This window comes from Episyrphus balteatus, chromosome 2 (genome assembly GCF_945859705.1).
Source record: "Episyrphus balteatus chromosome 2, idEpiBalt1.1, whole genome shotgun sequence".
In the NCBI taxonomy this organism is placed as follows: Eukaryota; Metazoa; Arthropoda; class Insecta; order Diptera; family Syrphidae; genus Episyrphus; species Episyrphus balteatus.
This window is the reverse complement of record NC_079135.1, coordinates 4,672,515-4,691,846: the sequence shown is the minus strand read 5'-3', so window position 1 is coordinate 4,691,846 and position 19,332 is coordinate 4,672,515. Positions and strand designations below refer to the sequence as shown.

General features: G+C 34.8%; 1 protein-coding gene across 2 annotated transcripts in view; it reads right to left on the bottom strand.

The window, feature by feature from the left end:
• LOC129912616 (uncharacterized) overlaps window positions 1–19,332 on the bottom strand; it is a 108,531-nt gene continuing 89,199 nt past the window's right edge. For both annotated transcript variants that reach the window (XM_055990922.1, XM_055990923.1), the window contains 5 exons: window positions 3,970–4,228; window positions 3,502–3,704; window positions 3,219–3,443; window positions 2,785–2,936; window positions 1–2,707 (listed from right to left, as the gene is read on the bottom strand). In XM_055990922.1, the coding sequence (XP_055846897.1) occupies window positions 803–2,707; window positions 2,785–2,936; window positions 3,219–3,443; window positions 3,502–3,704; window positions 3,970–4,228 (2,744 nt within the window). In that variant the 3' untranslated portion in view covers window positions 1–802. The remainder of the gene's footprint in view (window positions 2,708–2,784; window positions 2,937–3,218; window positions 3,444–3,501; window positions 3,705–3,969; window positions 4,229–19,332) is intronic.

Sequence of the window (19,332 nt, the reverse complement as noted above, 5' to 3'; positions counted from 1 at the left end):
CAAATTTATAAAACAGTTTCAGACAAAGTGATTTATTAAACCGTTAATTTGACAAAAGAGTTATGTACATTTTTTGAAAATTTACGTTTTGACAAATGTCAAAATGACATTTACTTTTAACTAACTCAGCGATTACATCGAATTTTTATGGTGTGAGCCTATTAAAGTTTAAAAGGCATCTTTTTTTGTACATGAGTACAAAAAAAGTTTTGATAAAAATGAAAATCTGTCAGTGAGAAGTGCTAAGTGCAATGGTGCACACATTTTTTTAACTGAACGAAACATTGGAAATTAGTTAAAACTACAATAAGTGGCAAATTAACGACAAATCAAAAGGGGATGTAATTATGTGCACCTAACGTTAATTAATTCTTGAACCATCATCATTCACGTATCATTCAAACGAAACCAAGGGTTTTCATGGTGCATCAATATTTGTTTGAGTTTTTAGTCTTATTAGCTTAAGAAAAGGTTAGGTAAAAGGACTTAAAATTTGTATTTTATAAACACGAAACTGGGTTTTAAAAACTTGCCATTGTCATTTTGTCTGGCAGGACTAATTTTATGTATAATTTGTTAATTTCTATACAATCCGCATTACCTTTACATATAAATATTATAAAAAATGTTTTCAGCATAACGATGACTATAATAAGACTGCTTTTGGTTGTAAGAAGAGAACCATTATCAAAGGCTCAGTGGTTCTCAAACTTCAATTAATTTTTTTTTTCCAGAAGCATACAATTCACATCTTATCTTCTCAATTTTCTTTTTCAAAATTATAATTATCATAATTTTTCGCTTAAACCATTCCATAATCCGTGCATGCAACTGGTGTAGGCTGATTATTTTGTTGTTTTTGTTTCTCTTTATTATTCGCGGCCATATTTAATTCGACAAGGGTATCAATACTATTCAAACTAACACCCTGTAGAATTTTTTGCGCAGCTAGTGACGTAAAATTAAAGCTTAAATCGGTAAGACTTGGAAAGTTGTACAATTCCTCGGCGGTACTTTCCTTGGATAAACTGAAACGCCTATCGAGCAATGACTCCTTTTCCACAGATTTATCGCAATTTCCCTTAAATCGCTGATCGCAATTTTTAATTGCCAAATTGGGTTCGCTTCCCACAGCGATAATGCTTTTATGTAGAATGTGCGCCAGAGAGTCACTGTTGATAGCCGGATTTGAATTGAGAAGATTTCCACCTTTTTGAAGATTCAAGTTTCCTGCAGACTCGAAGCGTAAATTCTTTAGGTCGCAGTTTGAGTTGAGTTTGTTTTGTGACCCTTTGGTGTTTTTCTCAAAGCAACTGCGTAAATTTCCCACAGACCCGGCGATTTCAAAGTCCTGCTTTGATGCAGCGGCAGCTGCCGCAGCAGCAGCGGTATTATCTGTGGGCGATGTTGGATGTGAAGCATCGTTTTTCAAAACGTTTTTATACACAATGCTCGATGAGCCATTTTGAGGGAGTTGCAGGCACAGCTTGCGACTGTTATTCATTGTGGCATCGTTGTTTATATTCTTGGTGTACTTGCAGTTGACATCGTCGAGCTCTTCACCTGGATCCGGTGACGTTTCGCTGATAAAAGAAATTGAATCACAAGTCTCCGAATTGATGTCCGTCTCACTGATTGAGCTTTCTTTTTTCAGATGCGCTGTGGCGGCTGCTGCTGCAGCAGGATGATGCTGCTTGGACAGGGTCTTTCTTATTATTTCACCTTTTTCATTGGTGGTTGTCTCGTTGTTGATGATAAACACATTGGAATTTTCCATTAGTTTTCCATTCTCCAAAGTAATGACGCTACGTACCGGAGAGTTTTGCACGAAAATCTTTGTGCTTGGTATACTGCTCTGGCTGCCGTTAGATGTCGTTACTTGGAGTGTGATGGAGTTGTTGGAATTCGAGGTGGATATCGATTGCGACTTAGGCGGAATTCTTGTGTTAGGACCCATTTGTGATGTTATTTCTTCGAGAATTCTAGAAGGTGTCGAAGATCGATTACGCTGATTTTGTTCGGCACGAGCTTTCATTGCTTGATGGCGGGGCGTGCCTCGTGGTGAGCCGTTCAACACGAGTATTGAGCGTGATGGTGATCCATGCTGTTGCATGGTATTTGTGGATATTTGCGATTCAAGACTAGAATGGCCACTGGTTTTGCTAAATGATACTTTTCCACTGTCTATGCTCGATGGGCCCGAGGTGGTGAACATCGATGATGCTTTTCCACTCTCCAAACTCGAAGGGCCACTCTGAACACTTCGGTATGTAGCTTTGTTATCAACGGTTAGTGGGTTGTCAAGCCGTTTGTGTGATGGGGTCTTTTCGAATATATATTTGCCCAAAACTGACTTTGTCGTTGATTTTGTTGGATTAGTGGATGATGGAGGTGGTGGTTGATTCGCATTCGAATTCGAATTCGAAGTCTGACCAGCTGGTGGCTGTAGCTGAGAAGACGACAAACGATTGGGTGTTGTTTTGCTGGATGCTGTTGCAGGTATCGATTGTGTGGATCGAGGTAAACTACTACTGCAATAAACTGGAGAGCGACGACGAATTGGCGAACAATCACGTGACGATATCACAAAAGTTGACTCACTGGACATGTGCCGTCGATGACGCCTGGGTAAGGTTGATGAACGTTGGCTGAGTTCTGAGCCATCGTAAAATGTTGAATTGGATAGAGTATGTGAAACTGGAATATCCTGTTTTTGGAGGGGGAAGAGAAAATTTTTTTAAAACGGTAAAATGTTTTTAAAGAATGTAACAACATGTTACTTACATGATCAGCTGTTTGAGTGCCAATGCTGTGCAAGTGAACAGCTCGTGAATTGAACCACTCAGCTGGTGGAAACTGCGCTGAATATGTTTCGATTTGTCGCTGTTTTGTTCGACCACTGCGACGAAATAATCGAGATAGAAGAGATCCTTTTTCTAAGAAGAAAAAGAATCGAAATTAAAATAAGTGTCTCAACTAACAATTTAGCTCCTATAAAGCTTTACAGAAGTATCTGTTTCATCCTTAAGCCTTTATAGAAGCGAAATTGTTAGTACGAAAAATCTCTCTAAAATCAAATCCTATTTTTTGTTAAACAAAACAAGTTTCCGCAGTAAATGCCCTAGTTACACAAGTGAAAACTTGCCAGTAATTATGACAGCAACTGTCAAATGCTCTTTATTATGACATAAGCAAAAATTAAAATTTCCCCAACTCACTTGGTGATGACGAATCTGTACTTTGATATTCCGAGCTGCTGCTGTCTGTGGCTAAAGTTTGTGCGTATGTTTTCGATAGGCTTCTTGTCGACGCGCAACGTTGTAATCTTTTTGAAGAGCCAAATAATCGTAAGCTATGTCTCCTCTCCAAACTGCGTGGCGTTGGAAATGATGCACTTCGCCGCTTTGCTGCCCGTGGATATAGGATTTTGTCATTGGGATTACCTTTAATATATTTTCAAAATATATAATCAGTATGCAAAAAATAAGTAAACAAACAAACCTCCACAAATAACATCGGCTAAATTAGTTTGTATACATTGATGCGTCAAATCTCCATCCCGTTCAGTCGATATTTCACCATAAAACGAATGAAGCGCTTCTGAGTTTGACATGAGCATTTGTCGAGGCTCATGAGGCTCTTCGTCTTCTTCAAATTCCTGATAGGTTCGGTGATTTCGCGGTCTCGATCGACTTCTTCTTCGTCTAGTTAAAAAAAAAATACAAACAATGGTCAAAAACTTGAGGTCTTAAACTAAAAAATCTTCAGATCCGACTATGTCCATTCAGATTATTGAGGTTTCTGGAAGGGTCTTAAAAAATTCATTGCTATGTTTTTTTTCTGTCAAAAGTCAAAAGGCAACAAAAATTGTGAAGTAACATGAATTTGCTGAGGCATATTTTTTGAGACCTCAAATCAACTGAACTTTTCTTGCGGTTATAGAAGTCTTATATGATTCATTAAACTTACTCTGGTGTAAATATAAAATATCCTTTCGATGTTTGATAGATTTTTTGTTCCTGCATTAATTGTGCCAATGTATCATAAATGACCTCAGTTGCTGGCGAGGTCATGTGAGGAAATCGCAGGCCAAGCTTCGTTCGAATGTTTTCAATTGTGGCTGAATGTCCCTCCGCGGTAAGGTCCATTATCACATCACATAATGCTTCAGGCAACGGTGTAAATTGTCCTTGAACTGTCGGTGTAACGATGCAGTCATCGATGTCACCTGAAATGGAGAAAAATGGACAGTGAATTAATAAAAAAAAAAACAAACAAACTACAACAACAATCAGGGTCTTAAATTTATCGATATGTTTGGTCATAACAAGGTTTATAATATACTCTTAGTTTCTTTCTGACTAATTAGCAATTGTAGTGAGCAAAAAAAAAAACGTTGAAATGGTTAAGTTTGAAATGGTTAATGTGAGGAGTCTTAATTCAAAAATGGAATGGATAACAAAAACAACAACAACATCAGCAGCAAGTTCTTTCAATATGACCCTTATGTGGACGGAGGTTGAATTCCTCCCAAAATGGGTTTGTTTGTTTTTATTTTGTGTAGCGTTTTTAGTATTGCACTCATTGGAATGATCTTTCTAATTCAATGCGTGTGGCATCCAAGTAGTGGCGGCGGTTTATATATGTTTGCTTGGTGCCATATTAGATGAAATTACTTTTTATGGCGAAACAACATCAATTAGGTGGTGGATTCAATGTATCAAAGGAATTCCATAGGTTACGAGTCCAGCATATAGTGGTCAATGCACTGAAAGGTGTTGTCCGATTAACTATTTGCTCATAGAAAATCTTTGAAATTAAGAAATGGCATACGAATTGGATGATTTTAATCATACCCTGTCCCGCAAATGTTGTTTCGAAAAAGGCTATCCCACACCAACGACGACGGAGTACATAAAACGCCACTGACATTGTTCGTTCCGTCGTTCGTCGACGTTCCAGTTTGAAATTTTTTCATCCATTGTAAAAATCGCCGAACGGAAGACTGACTTACGATGACGTTTGCTTCGCTTTTTCAAGGTCAAGCCATAGATTTCATCACATCTGTTTTACCGGCGGATTCAATAAAATACCGCCCCAAAAACGTATCCGCCCTTTCCGTCATTTTTTATAGGTCGGTTCTCATATGAACGTGTATATTTTATCGAGCTGTCAGTTGAATCCGTCAACGTAACGGGTGCGACGGATTCTATTTGTTGGCCTTTTCAGGGTTTACATTCGAATGGCGATTTTTTTCTTTTTTGTTAAAGCAATTCGTATTAAGGTGGGTTAACCAGAGACGGTTTAAAATGACAAATTTATTGGACAAACCTAAATTACAAACTGTCAGAAATACATAGAAATGTCAAAGATCTAAGTCGATTAGATATCCAAGTGTCCCATTCACCGTGAAGTGTGAACGAGAAAGCAGCAAAGAGACGTCAAAATCAGTCCGGATGACTGAGTCCAATGCCTATTCTTTCTATGCCAACAGTAATGGCTCAATGTCAGTAAATTTCAACACATCACTCAAAAACCTTTTTCTTGTTACTTTTTAACCCACCCGTTAGAATAAAACTCTATCAATAACTTAACTTTCGCTCGAAAGACCCTAAAACACAACCCTGCGGTTGCTCTATTCATTATATTATCTTAAGTATCTACTTGCTCTTTTATATTATACTTACCCATCAAAATACTCAACCCTTGAGGATAGAGATTTATTTAACTGTTTGTTATATCGACTCTGACAGAATCAATAGCAACTCTCATCTCCGTTCAACCATAACAAATAACATTTCAATCGATTTAAAAATCCTTTGCATTGATTTGACTGCCTCGAATATATATCTCTGGCATTGGTGCACTTGTTCCTAAAATTACTATAATCAGTGAATCGGTAACACTGGCACCTCATAATCAATCGACACAGCATGGGACTTAGAAAAGACTCGCCAGGGAAAGCCCTCTGCTAGATTGAACGCTTCAATGGTTTGCCAAGTGCGCGACTCCTACGAGTCTCGGGAAAATTTATAATAATTCGTGTACCTAAAAAAAAAGACGACGGTTTCACCATTGATTTTCGATTCGTGCGAATGTTAATGTTGTGCTTGTGTGCGCGCGCAAGCGCGCCTGCCTGCAGGTTAAGGTTGATCTTCTAAATATTGTTGGTAATATTTAAAGAGAGAGAGAAAGATGGCATTCAAAGTCGAACGACCATAACGACTTTTGATAAATGCTTTCTGTCCGCAAAGTAACTATGAAAGAAGGAGGAACACACAAATTCTGTCGCCTTTTTCATGGATATTCTATATATACCTGTAGAGGAGTCAGTAAGTTGGCCGGATCTAATCGATAGATCGGTTTTTTGATGGAGCATCTGCATGCGCACATTTGTAGGTAGATACAGCGTGTTTCATATACAAATCTCTCACAACGGCAGTGGTATAAGTCTATTTTGCTACAATGGTTGACGGATATCGTGCTAATGGCCGTCAACACGATTTTCCCGGTTCAAGTGTCGAATCAATTCAATTACATGGAATTTGTTCGTGCAGAGTTTGACGGTCAGCGAAGGTGGCGGTCAGTGTAGTGTCCATCATGACAGGAAGAGTATAATATAACAACAACGAAGATGTGGACACTGAATGCGTGTGGCACAATGTAATTGCATAGAGAGTGCAAGATTCAATGCAGAGAGACCTCTACTTTATTGGAATGTAAATAAAATAATCGTTGTATAAGTACACATGACCTTTGACAGTTGTTTTCAATTTCAAAAGCCATCTATTCAAAGTTAATGGATGTCGATGGAAAGGTTGGGAGATGTCGATGCAATTTTTATACAGAGGTAAATAATGTTTAGCTGGGGTCGTGGACTGAATTTTTTCAAAACAAATTATTTTTGCTTAAAAGAAAAGTTTTTTTGGTTAAAGAGTGTTCGTATTTATAAAATAGAAATTCACTTTTATCAAATTTTTTTTTCGTATTGTATGAACTTGCGTTTCAAAATTAAGCAGTCCCATACTTTAGTAATGCACAGATAGTAGCTGGGTTAATATAGGTTGATGTCATTTCATACCTGTCAAAAAGTTTTTATTTTGTGTTTTAATGGTTAAAAAGTGCTTTATTTTATAAATGATTTATGAAAAAATGAATAAAGAAAGTGTTTGTAAAACAAAACAAAATGTTTTGATATTTTTCGTTTCTTTATTTTTCAATTATTTATTGTTGTTGTTAACATTTTTGTTGTTGTAGAAAAAGTAGCAGAAAATTTTGTGCCAAAAGCGTTTGGGTACTTTTACACAATTTTTCTTTCTCTGAGAGGATTTCATCCCCACTCCTTAAAATTTGACAGGTTTCATATTTTTGTCCAAAAAGAACCCAAACAGACCTACTTAGACGGTGTTCACATTGGCTTCGCACCTCACTCCGTCGTATCATTTTAACGTTTATGTGTTGCTTTCTCACTTGGACTTCATGACGAGAATAAGATGTCAAAAAGAGGCAGGACATTTAAAACTCATTTAAAATCTTCGGACTCACATAGCTGTCAAAATGAGTCGGCAACGTGAGGCCAATGTGAAAATCGTCTTTAGTCATTTTGACATTTGTCAAAAATCCGCAACAATCCTCTGAATCATTTTGACACTTCTATATGTCGCTTTTGCACTTGCACTTCATGGTAAAATCGAGATTGCCAAAAGAGGCAAGAAATTTTTAACTCAAAGCTTTGGGCTTGCAGAAATGTCAAAATGAGTCACCCGCTGCGTGTAGACAATGTGAACAACGTCAAATGCAGAAAAGAAGTACAACAACAAAAAAATACACATCTTTTTGTATAACAGTATAACAGAATTCTTTTTTTACCAGACGATTCAACAATTTTATTCTTATTTTTCTTAAAAAAAAAAGAGAATAACTAAAACTTATTTTTGTTGAGTTTGTAAATTCATTCAACTTGCATCCTACACTTTCGCTCCATTTAAGATCTGTTCGTTCTCTTAATTGCTTCAAATTCCTGAACTGCTTGCCTTCACCTACACCGTTCTGCATTCCTAAAGTGTGTTGTGTTTTGTGTATATCATTCCAATTCTAATATTAATATTTTGAAACAAGCGTTGTGTAGTCCCTCTTAAATATAAATCATAACCCAGTTGGTTTATTTTCATTTTTTCCATTGCATAATATTCTCTCTCCAAAAAAAAATTTGGTTCATTATAAAATATGTTCATCTGCAACAATGTTGCAGCATTGAACATGACTGCATGTCAGAATATAGAATAATTTTTTGATATCGGTGCACTCGGGCGTGTACGTAATAATTAACAAGGTGATGCCAGAGATATTCAGTGACACGCATCTCTTGTTTTTTTTTTGTGTTTGTGTGTGTGTTTTTTTTTTGGCAAATATTCATTAACCGATTACAGTAAGTACACCAAACATAACCACAAAATAATGTAATGCCGCCATAGAGTACATGATATAACCAAACTGCCAACTTTCATGTTAAAATATTAAAATCGTGTCAAACACATTTGCCTGGTAATTTTAATAAAAATGGACATTCTCCTAGCTGTCGCTCACACACACTTAGTAAACTGGGAGGAGGAGGAAAATACCGCGCCTCATTCGTTTCTTGCCTGGTGAATTGATCTTCTCTGTTTCTTTTAGTTGTTGTTGTTGTTTTTTTTTGTTGAATATATTTTTCTATGTTTGCTAACGATAATTTTATGAGTACCATCTACTTAATCACTCTATGCCCATCATCATTGTAACCACCGTCATCACACGGATATAGAAAGGGGTTTTCGGCTTCGGTTATAGAGGACTATGTTGTGTGAGACACCCAAACAAAACACGACCGCGCGACTCTCAACAACAACACTAAACGGTGCGAAGATATACTTGGCATGGCAATCAACTCTGCCAAGGAAGCATGACATTCGATTGGGCGGTGGGTGGACGTTATATAGTATAAAGACGGCAGAGGATAAAGGGGGGCATAGAGGGCTGTATTAATGCCAGAGAGTAAAGCGCTCGCGATTATGTTCGAGGGACCTTTGACTTTGAAGCACTTTTTTGGCGAAGCGGAACAGTCCTTGGGATTGTTGTCTTTTTTTGCGCTAACAAACATATAGAGATGCATGTAAACTATACGACACACAAAAAAAAAAATAGTATAGCAACGTTCATTATTATAATGCTCTCATGACTGCGCACTAGATCTGCACTAGAGAATAATTTTTTAAATGACGGAAGCAATTAACAAAGTCGTAGTGTGGATGTCAATTGCACACTCTAGCCGATTCGTGGGCTATTCATTTTTTTCTGTTTCCATTTAAGTAAAAAAAATGAGCTAGAAAAGTACTTTAGTTCCGTGAAAGAAGGAGAAATTCAAGTCATTATGATCGAGATTTTGATTTTTGTCGTGAATTGAAAATTATAAATTATGAAGGTGGATAAAGAATTGAGATCTTTAATAGACGTTTTTCAGGCTAAGGGGACTTAAGAACTCAATTGTTTGTCTTTTGTTCCCAACTTCAAATTATATAGCTCGTCTAGATGTTCACACCTTCTTGTGTTAGCGAGGTTCTCATTGAAATACTTACTTGACAGAACAAAATTGACAGGCTATCAGAAATGGAAATATCCTGTTTACCGGACAGATTGTGCGTCGTTGGATGTTACCATTTTCAAAATTGCGGTCTATCCAACAACATAACAGCTAGTTTGTCCGATAAGTTAGTCAATGTGAACCATCCTTAAACTGACCAACTGTCACTTATTCTGTCACAAACCAGAAAAAATGACTGACTTCTATAATATCCTGTAAAATTTCAACATAAAAATTAACTTTGCAGAGTGTACTTCATTTATAGTTTATTTGTGCCGCACTTCATTTTGGCCTAGTGTGATCCTACCTTTAGGATGAAAGTAATTGTTTTCACGAGTCGATTTCAGCTGGACAAAATCGTGACACTCAACGTTTGCTACTGTTTTAGGCCGTGTGTGAATTGCGTTAAATAGTTAACACCGTGTAAAATTTTTGACACTATTGAGGTGAATAAAAAATGTTGAGCTGTTAAAAATGTATTGGGCTCTGGGACCTGGTTAAATTTGAGTTAAATTTTTTTTGCAGATGATTTTGTTTTGATTTTTTTTTTATTAAAAAGGAGTTTCATGGCAGAAAAGAGGCAGAGAAAAATATTAAACAATTTGAAATTTTTTTATTCACCCCAATAGTGTCAAAAATTTTACACTGTGTTAACTATTTAACGCAATTCACACACGGCCTTAGAGATTGTTGTTTTAATCATCTGCTGTGCACATTCTTACGACCCCTTCACATCAAAGAGCCAAACATGGAAACTATAATCTAGTACTACAATCTAATCTACACATATTCTGCTCTTTAAGTAGCGTGCGTTCGATTAAATTTTTTTAGCAATATACTCATGAGTAGTTTACCTCCTCCAACGAAACGCGGTTAACTACTGAATTTTAATTGAGAAGAATAAAATGTTAGTACTAGATTATGGTTTTCATCTTCTTATGAGAACTATTACAAACAAAGGAACAATGCAAAAAATAATAATAGTAGCCTTCCTTTGGAGGTCGTAAAAGCCGGGTTCCTTTTGAGGCGATAGACTCGTGAGTAGATCTAGTACTAAAATTTACACATTATCTTCTACTCGTAAAGACAGGAATATGTAACTGATAGTACTAGAATTGTATTCTTTAGTAAATCTTCCACCTCCCAAGAAACGCCTCTAAAGTACTCAGGATAAGTACTTATGATCAAGATTGTAATCTAGTACAATCATCTGCGTTGATTCTCTTTAATGTGCGTTCAATTAAAACCCGTAAACTTTGAAATCAGATATTAAAACTTCTAACAAATTGAACAATCTTATAAAGAAATCCATCTTACATTCCTCTTAAACAAAAAACAATCAAACAAAAACAAACAAAACAATCACCTATTGCAACATTGAAACAAAACAAAAATAACGTTTAAACTCATTAAAGGTATTTTTCAGGAAAACAAATCATTTGGTAGCAACAAAACAATCAATCAGCTGCAATTGGTAGCTCAATTATGCATCTCATTGATCTCGCATATATCACGATTTCATTTCTTTGAACCATCATCATCATCATCATCGTCGTCGTCTCTCCGATCATCAAGATGATGATACTGATGTTGATGATGATGATGGTGCATCCAAAGTAAAAATGCTTTTCTGGCATCTTTTCTATATATGCACTGTCGCATAACAAATGATATTGTTGTTGATTGGTTGGTAATCAAAAGCGAACAAAGGGAGTCTCTTCAATCGGCGATATTCCGCCAAAGCTAAGCGCGGTAGAAGAAGCAGTTCACCTAAGACACGATCAATCAATATAGACTTTTGTTGCTGGCCGAGCGCAGCGAGCATACAGATCAAGAAAAGAAAGAAGAAACCCATCAGAGAGAAAGAGCTCCTCAGGAGCTATGCTGTGTTTGTGATGTGCACTCTTCGTTCGGAGGTGATTAATGCTCCTATAGCGCTTCGCGGCACAATATCTTTGTGGGCTATGTTGTTGAGGAAGGCAGATATAGATCACGTCTCTTGGAAAAAAGGTATTTTTGCTTGCTATTGGATCGTAGTGATGGTTGTTGCAACCAGTAGCACACGATCGTGATGGAAATGAAAATGAAAACAAAAATGAAAATTCACTTTTGCAAAGCAACGGATTTTTGCGTGCTGCCTCCTCTCAATAGGAGCAGGATAAATCTGTTGCACCAGTGTGACAAGCGCATCGAGTCATGTTACCCCGTTGGGGGACATAACTTTGTGTGCGACATTGCATCGAAAATTGGATAAGAGAGTGAAAAGCGGCTGAAAGGACCTCCTCTTTCAGCAGCCCCCCCCTCATCACAACGCAAGCAAGATGGGTCATTTCACATTCGATGCAATCAAATCGTGATTAAACCGTTTGTTTTGATTGTGTTAGCTTGAGGGGTTATCTGCATAAGAATCGATTTTATTTCTCTGTCATGTCGAATTAATTATAAGACGTGCCACACATAAAAATGTATTGCAGGATTAGGATTGAAGAGGTCAACTCTAAGGTTGATGGTTCGTCTAAACATCTCAGTGTATATTGGCGGCAGTGGCCCGATGGGAGTTCATAAGCTTACGAGTTTAATCATTTGACTCTTTGGGAGTTGCACGACTTTTTTCATTTAATTTCGAAAATTTTGCCTGGACTTTTATTTTGAAAATGGGACAAAGCCAGTCACATATCTATAAACAAGGAGCTAAATCACGTTCCTTATTTGTTGAAATGTTGTTTCGGGTAAATAAGGAAGTTGTGTTTTTTTAGTTTTTTTTTTGTGTTTGGATGATTGTGACATTTTCGGAAGCAAAATGTCTATAGAGTTTGATTTAAATAAATCGCTGCTTTGTGGAACCATATTCAAATTTAAGAAAAGTGTATTCTTCAATGAATTCTATTGACATCATTTTCCTTATATCAATTGAGTTTTAGGACACTGCAAACCACGGTTTCAGTAGAAATATAAAAGAGTGGTCTATTGGATTTTTTTTCCAAATTACATCTTTAACTTTCGAGGTTCTAATTCAAAATACGAAACTTAGGATGGAATTCACTTTTTATAACAGACCATCTTTTTCTTAAAAAAATAAGTAAACGAACAGAACCTAAAAATAAATAACAGCAATTTGTTATCGTCATTTAAGTTTCTTAAGTTAATTCTATAAAAGTAGTAGATTGTAGTGGAGAGTTGAAATTATGTAGATTTGCTTAAAAGTATAACAGTTTTATGACTCCATTATTAATCTTATCTGCGATCTCTTGGAGATGGTAGACTATACAAGAGGAAGTACTATACAATCGACTAACCATCTTATGCTCGAGTAGATAGGAAGTATCCTGAATTCAATGAGTGCAAAAGAGAAAAAATTACTGCATCGGAGACTTTGGAAAATTAAAAGACACTTGCTTTTTCCGTGTCCAAAGGTATATTGACCTTACAAGAGAACAGTAAAATTCTTCATCTTGATCGATTTAAACAAAAGAGAAACAAAGACTAATATAAGTGTTATATTGTTATACACAGCGGACATCCTACAAAATATAACAGTTTTTCAGAAGCTAAAGAGTTTTCTTCAAAAATGCGAAAATTATCGGTATACTTACTTATTTAGGGTAGCGTTAAGAAAACTGCTATATTGATGAGTTATAGCTTCCATCAGTCCGTATAAATCATTAAGATAAAACATTTTAATCTGTCTATATTATACAGATCAACAATACGTATGTTTTAAATTCCACTGTCATTTCTTCTAATCTAAAGAAGATAATTTTCTGAATTGGAAAACTGTATCTTGCATACTGTTATAACTGTTATACTTCAAAATATATGGTTCCAAAGTTGAATACATATCTAGTTTATTAACAAAAATATTAACTTATATTAATGATACTGTTATACTGAATATGCATAACTATTATAAAATCAGTTGGGCCTGCACAACTGATAAAAAACATTGGATGCACTGGATAAATATGACAGCTGACATTTTGTGTTTTTCACTCTGTATAAAAAAAAGCGAAAAGCTTCTGTTGAGTCAAATGTCACTGTTATACTCAAAGGAAACGAAAAATTTTCCCAGACAAGCTATCGTCAAAAAAACTTCATCATTTATGGTGTGAAACTATGGAACATCCCATATCCCATGCGGAAAAAGTAATTATTTTGTCCATATAATCAATAAGGCACTTTTTATAGCTTTTATCCTAATCTACTGAGTGGGCCTAGCTCTTGAACAATACTCAATGTATAATTCTTACGTAAACGCTTATTTGACTTCCTCAAGCTTAAAAAAAAAAAAATTATATGAAATTACGCTAATCCTTTTTTCTCTTCAAATATAATCAAAACGCAATGAATAACCCACTGCTAAGGACTATTATTTAAAATCTATATTGCTGATAAGGAGCTGTTAAAAACCCACCATACTAATTCGCCACATAGTGGTGGCCAAACTACAAACCACAAAACAAAGTAAGCAAAAAAAAAAGGAAGTGCCTTCCATATTACCACAACCGTATAACCCATCTTATCATGATTTTCATGAAAATGCGCTGGAATATTGAATGTGTGTGGCATGGACAAAGACTGCCGCTAGCCAGTTCTTCGACTACTAGTTCATACAAAACACCAAACTATTATATGGCTATGGAGACTATGGTCTTGGACTTGGGGATCAAGAGAGTGTTTGCACTTGCAAATTGATTTCTCCTCCCACAAGTGGCTCACTCGCTCTCTCCCACTTTCTTTATCTCGATTATTAGCGTTTCCAGTGTTATTAAAACAATCGTATAATTAATCTAAATGTTGTTTCCTATTATTATAAGTGCATTGCGCATAAGTTGGTGGATTCGGAGGAGAATTGCGCTAACGAGCTAAACTCTTTTTTTTCAAAATAAGATACCCATCTTCTCTTTAAAGTGGTTGCGAGAGTATGGTGTGCTATGATGGCGGCAGACAATTATGATGCGTATACCTACACAAAAAGATATACAACAAACATCTGCGCTCTGTATAACAGATTTGATTGAAACAACAAAACAAAAATAAGATTTTGAAATCAACCTATCAACAATTCTTTCTTTCATCTGCATATATAGACTCTAAGCTGACGTATTCCTCTACTCCCGATAAATTCGATAAATGGAACATTTATTTTTAAGTGTATTTTGATGTTTTGTTTTGCTTTAACAAGGATTTCGTTTATCTACATCGAACTTTCACCAAAATACAAATTGGAGTAACAAAAAAAGGGAAATTGTATTCAAGGTGAAGTGGATAACGAATAAATTCCTTTGCATGCGTCCGACCGACACGGACGGAATTCTTTGAGAGGTTTATTTTGCATGGATAACTTGTCAGTATTTCTGACAGGTGATTTTATGTTCAATTATGTCAGAGAAGTGGCTTATGCAAGTGAAATAATTGAATATTTAAATTTCGTTTTGGGTTTGATTTTTGATTATGTCATGATACGAACACGTGAAAAAAGGGATTTAAATGATTAACATCGCAAGAGGACTTTAGTTTTAAGAGTAACTATACTTCACTTATGACATTTGATACCTACACGGAGAAAAAATAAGGTATGAACCACCTTATTTCTGGTAAATTTAACTTTAATGTAAAGTTTAAATAGGGATGACTCCCCAATAAAATGGAATTTACCTTACTTTTCTAGTAAATTTATAGCTTATGATTAACTTTACAGTAAAGCCTTTTTTTGTATGAATTTTTAATAGAAATTACTAGAAAGTTAGGTATATATTTAACCTTACTATAAGGCTGAAAATACTGATTTTTAAAGTAAATTGAACTTCTCTATGGAAGGTATATAATTTAGTTACAGATTGGATCAAATAGAGTCAATTTCATTTTTATTGATGACATTTTTCTAAATAAAATTGTATGCACTTATCTTACAAAAATTAAAATAAAAAAGTTGATTTTTGTAATTATTGAAAAGCATAACTAGGTAACACGTACTTAATCCTCAAAGCTATTTAGAAGTAAGTAACGTATGACCCTGTTATATTTTTCAATAATTACAAAAATCACCTTTTTTTATTTTAATTAATTTTTGTAAGATAAATGCATACAATTTTATTTAGACAAATATCATCAACAAAAATTAAATTGACTTTATTTGATCCAATTGTTTGCGAATTCTTTATGAATTAATGTAATTATCCCGCACTCGTCACCTAAAAGCTTTGACAAAAAATAAAAATTAAACACAAATGGAGAACAAATGGCGCACTTTTCAATGACAGCTTTAAGAGTTTTTTCTGTGTATCGAGGGCACTGATCTCTATTGGGGAAAATTCCTAGAATTCAGTATTATTATTACTTTAGTGTAAGGTAAAACTTATTCAAAGAATAGTTAAATTTGTAAAATATGTTTTACTAGAATCTTTTTTGGTTGAAGGTATATTTGACTCTACGTAAAGAAAATATTGCTACTCGTAAGGTATATACTACTATAATTTTTTCACCATAATTTTCTTGTAAAAATTACTTTACTGATCCAAGAAATGTTCAATACGTAAGGTAAATTTTACTCAAAATCTAGGGCTTTTTACTTTAATTACCTTACTAGTCATATGGAGTATAAAATACTAGATTCATTTTTCTCCGTGTATAAGAAAATAAATATGTGAACAGGTGAACACACAAAAATTCACTTTTATCAAAACTTTTACGTAGGTTTTCGTGTGCCTTTTAAAATTTGGTAGATTCACACCATAATAATTTGATGTAATCGCTGGGTTAGTTAGTATAGGTAAATGTCATTTTGACATTTGTCAAAAAAAAGTTTTTCACTCTGATACAAATGCCGGAAAAGAAGTATAACAAAAAAAAAACTAAACACTATTGAACTGATTATTGTTATAAACTGGTATACAAGTAAATCCTAAAAAAGGCGTGTCTGCTTATAGTGCTAAAGTAGGTACACACATTAGAACTATAATTCTTAATCATTATCATCGCTTGAAAACCTTTTTGAAGTGTCGCAATTAATATATGTCACATCGTTTGGCAGTGAAGTATAACTGCAACGATGTTAATATGTACCAAAAAAATTGTGCTTAAAACTGTTATAACTTTATATATGACAGTAAAGAACACATAAAGAAAACGACAACCATACCTTTTGACTATTAAAACGTCAAATCTGAACAGATTTACATGTTCTTGCGTGAAAACTGGTATACACTGGTATAAAACTCAGTACATATTTAGGAAAAATGTCGTAATGTGGACAAAAATGAACAGAAGCTTAAATCATACATCAAAGTCTTGTCTATAGTTTTCTTGCGACTGGTATAAAAATGTACATATCAACGTCTAATAATAATACAAAGAAGAACTTAGTTACTAACTGTTATACACTTATCTATTGTCATAGCCATAACAAAATATTATGTCAACCACCACTCAAATATATATAAAGGCAACCTCAAAGGCTTATCAGGTTATCCTAGTTTTAATCATCTACCGATATTCACTAAACAAATTTTACAACAACAACAATGACTGACAAAAAAACACGATTAACTACATGCATGTTTTGAAATCAGACTTAAATCAGCTGCAGCAATGCAAAAATTAGTTTTCTCACAAACTATACATATGCTGCCAACCAACAACAACTTTTAGCCACGTTTCGACCATTTAACAAGTTGATTAGTCGTCTGCTGAGCTGCTACACTCTACTGCAAGAGTGTTTTTCTTCAGCTTGTCATGATCTTTATTACAAATCCGTGATACCAACTAGTGTTAGTGGTGGCGCAATCTTTTTTTGTTCCGTCCAAAAGAGCGCTCCTTCCAGCCATAATTAAGTGACAAGCGATAAAATTTGTCAGCTGGAGCACCACAACACCAAACAAAAAAATTGTATCTTGTTGTTTGTTAGATAATAATTGCTCAGGTATCCGTTTCGTTGTTGAGAGAAGTAGTTTTTGTATCTAATTATAGAGTTTTTGAAATCGTTTTGTTTGGGTGGTGATTTCAATGGCCACCAACATTCATACAAGCTCTATATGCTGATGGTGTTAATGATTACAGCATGTTTGAAATGTTCCCATGCTAAACCTCTCTCTCTGTCGTCTCTCTGTCGTCTCTTCGTCTGTCTCTGTCTCCATCTCCATGTATGAATGCAAGGACGAATCTATTATATGAGAACGAATTTTGTAAAGGTTTGTATTTATAATGAATGTGCTTGTATACATGGTCTTTTGACAAGAAGTCTCGCGTGTTAAAGTCTTTCATGCATTTTTCTTTCCTCTATTTGCAAAATTATGAATACAAAAAACTTGTAATGTAATGATATGACTAACCTATTTGATGTTTTGTGCTTTTTTAGTGATGAAATTCCTAGAAAATGTAGGGTAACTTTAAAAAATTTGAGTGATTCATGGGAAAGTCTTGAATATGTGCCAAATACCTCTCACTATTATTATCGCGTGATAGTTTTTCAATTTCATGTCAATTATGACCGAAAATTTTTAAAGCATTTGAAATAAGTTAAATAGGTCAGGATAATTGAAGAAGTTATTAGAAACAATATGATTTTATGAAAAACTTCAATCGAATAAGACATTTCGTAGAAAATCTAAAAATATAACAGTTAGGTAAGTAATACAATTATTATAGAGGTTAAATGTCAAAAAGTTTATACGTGATGCACGCGAACTATAAACTAGAACTACCTTGAAGTGGTAATTTTTTCTATCATGATTGTTACAAATTACATCGTTAAGATATATCTGTTACAATTCACTATTCAAATTATAGGAACTAAATTATACCAGTTAGAATTTACTTCTTTCGCAGTTTTGCAAGAACATTCAATGAGACCTGGATGAATCATAATATATTTTTGTTTAACTAATTCATATCCTTATACCAGTTAAGGTTTAGGATAGAAACCCAGTAAAATCATACAAAATTATACCAGTTAGTGTATAGCAATAGCACAGTCCTTTTTTTAACTCTTCTGCTTTTTTACAAGAAAAGGTTTATTGACCTACCATCAACACTTTATTGTCCAAGAATTTTATAGTTTTATTAGCTGTATTTTTTATACCAGTCAAATGGACATGGTAAACACTACAACCCTATTTAGACTAATTTATACCAGTCAGCGTAGAATAAGTGCATTGGCAGCTAACTATAACTAACCGACTTAGGATTTATTTTGACCTGGACAAATTTTACCGTTAGTTTATACCAATTACAAAAAAGTGTCAATTTCAATCAAAATTAACACAAAGAAGACTTTTTTATGAACAAAGAACAACATCAAGTCTATATTGAATTAATAGTTTCTCATAACTCATCACACGAGTTCTGTGTCAGGAGATCCGCCTACTTACAAATCAAAAAAGTAATGCCCTTAAGCCTATAGAGTATAATAAAGGTAACATGATCCTTCATTGAAATTTTTGCACAAAACACATTAATACAGACATCTACGTACAACACACTCATATACACAAAATCAACAGTTTTAAACAAATAAAATACAAATGATTGTTTTCGCGCTGTTAAAAGTTGATGATGCCTCTCTCCAAGGCACTCGCTTGACCCAGACCTCTGTGTGGTGGCGTTGATTTTTTCACAACTCCCACGATTTAACATTAAACTCATGATGTGCCTATAAGACTTATTCCGCATGTTTCTTTATGTTGTGTTTGTATACCCAGCGACGATGACTTAAAGAAGAA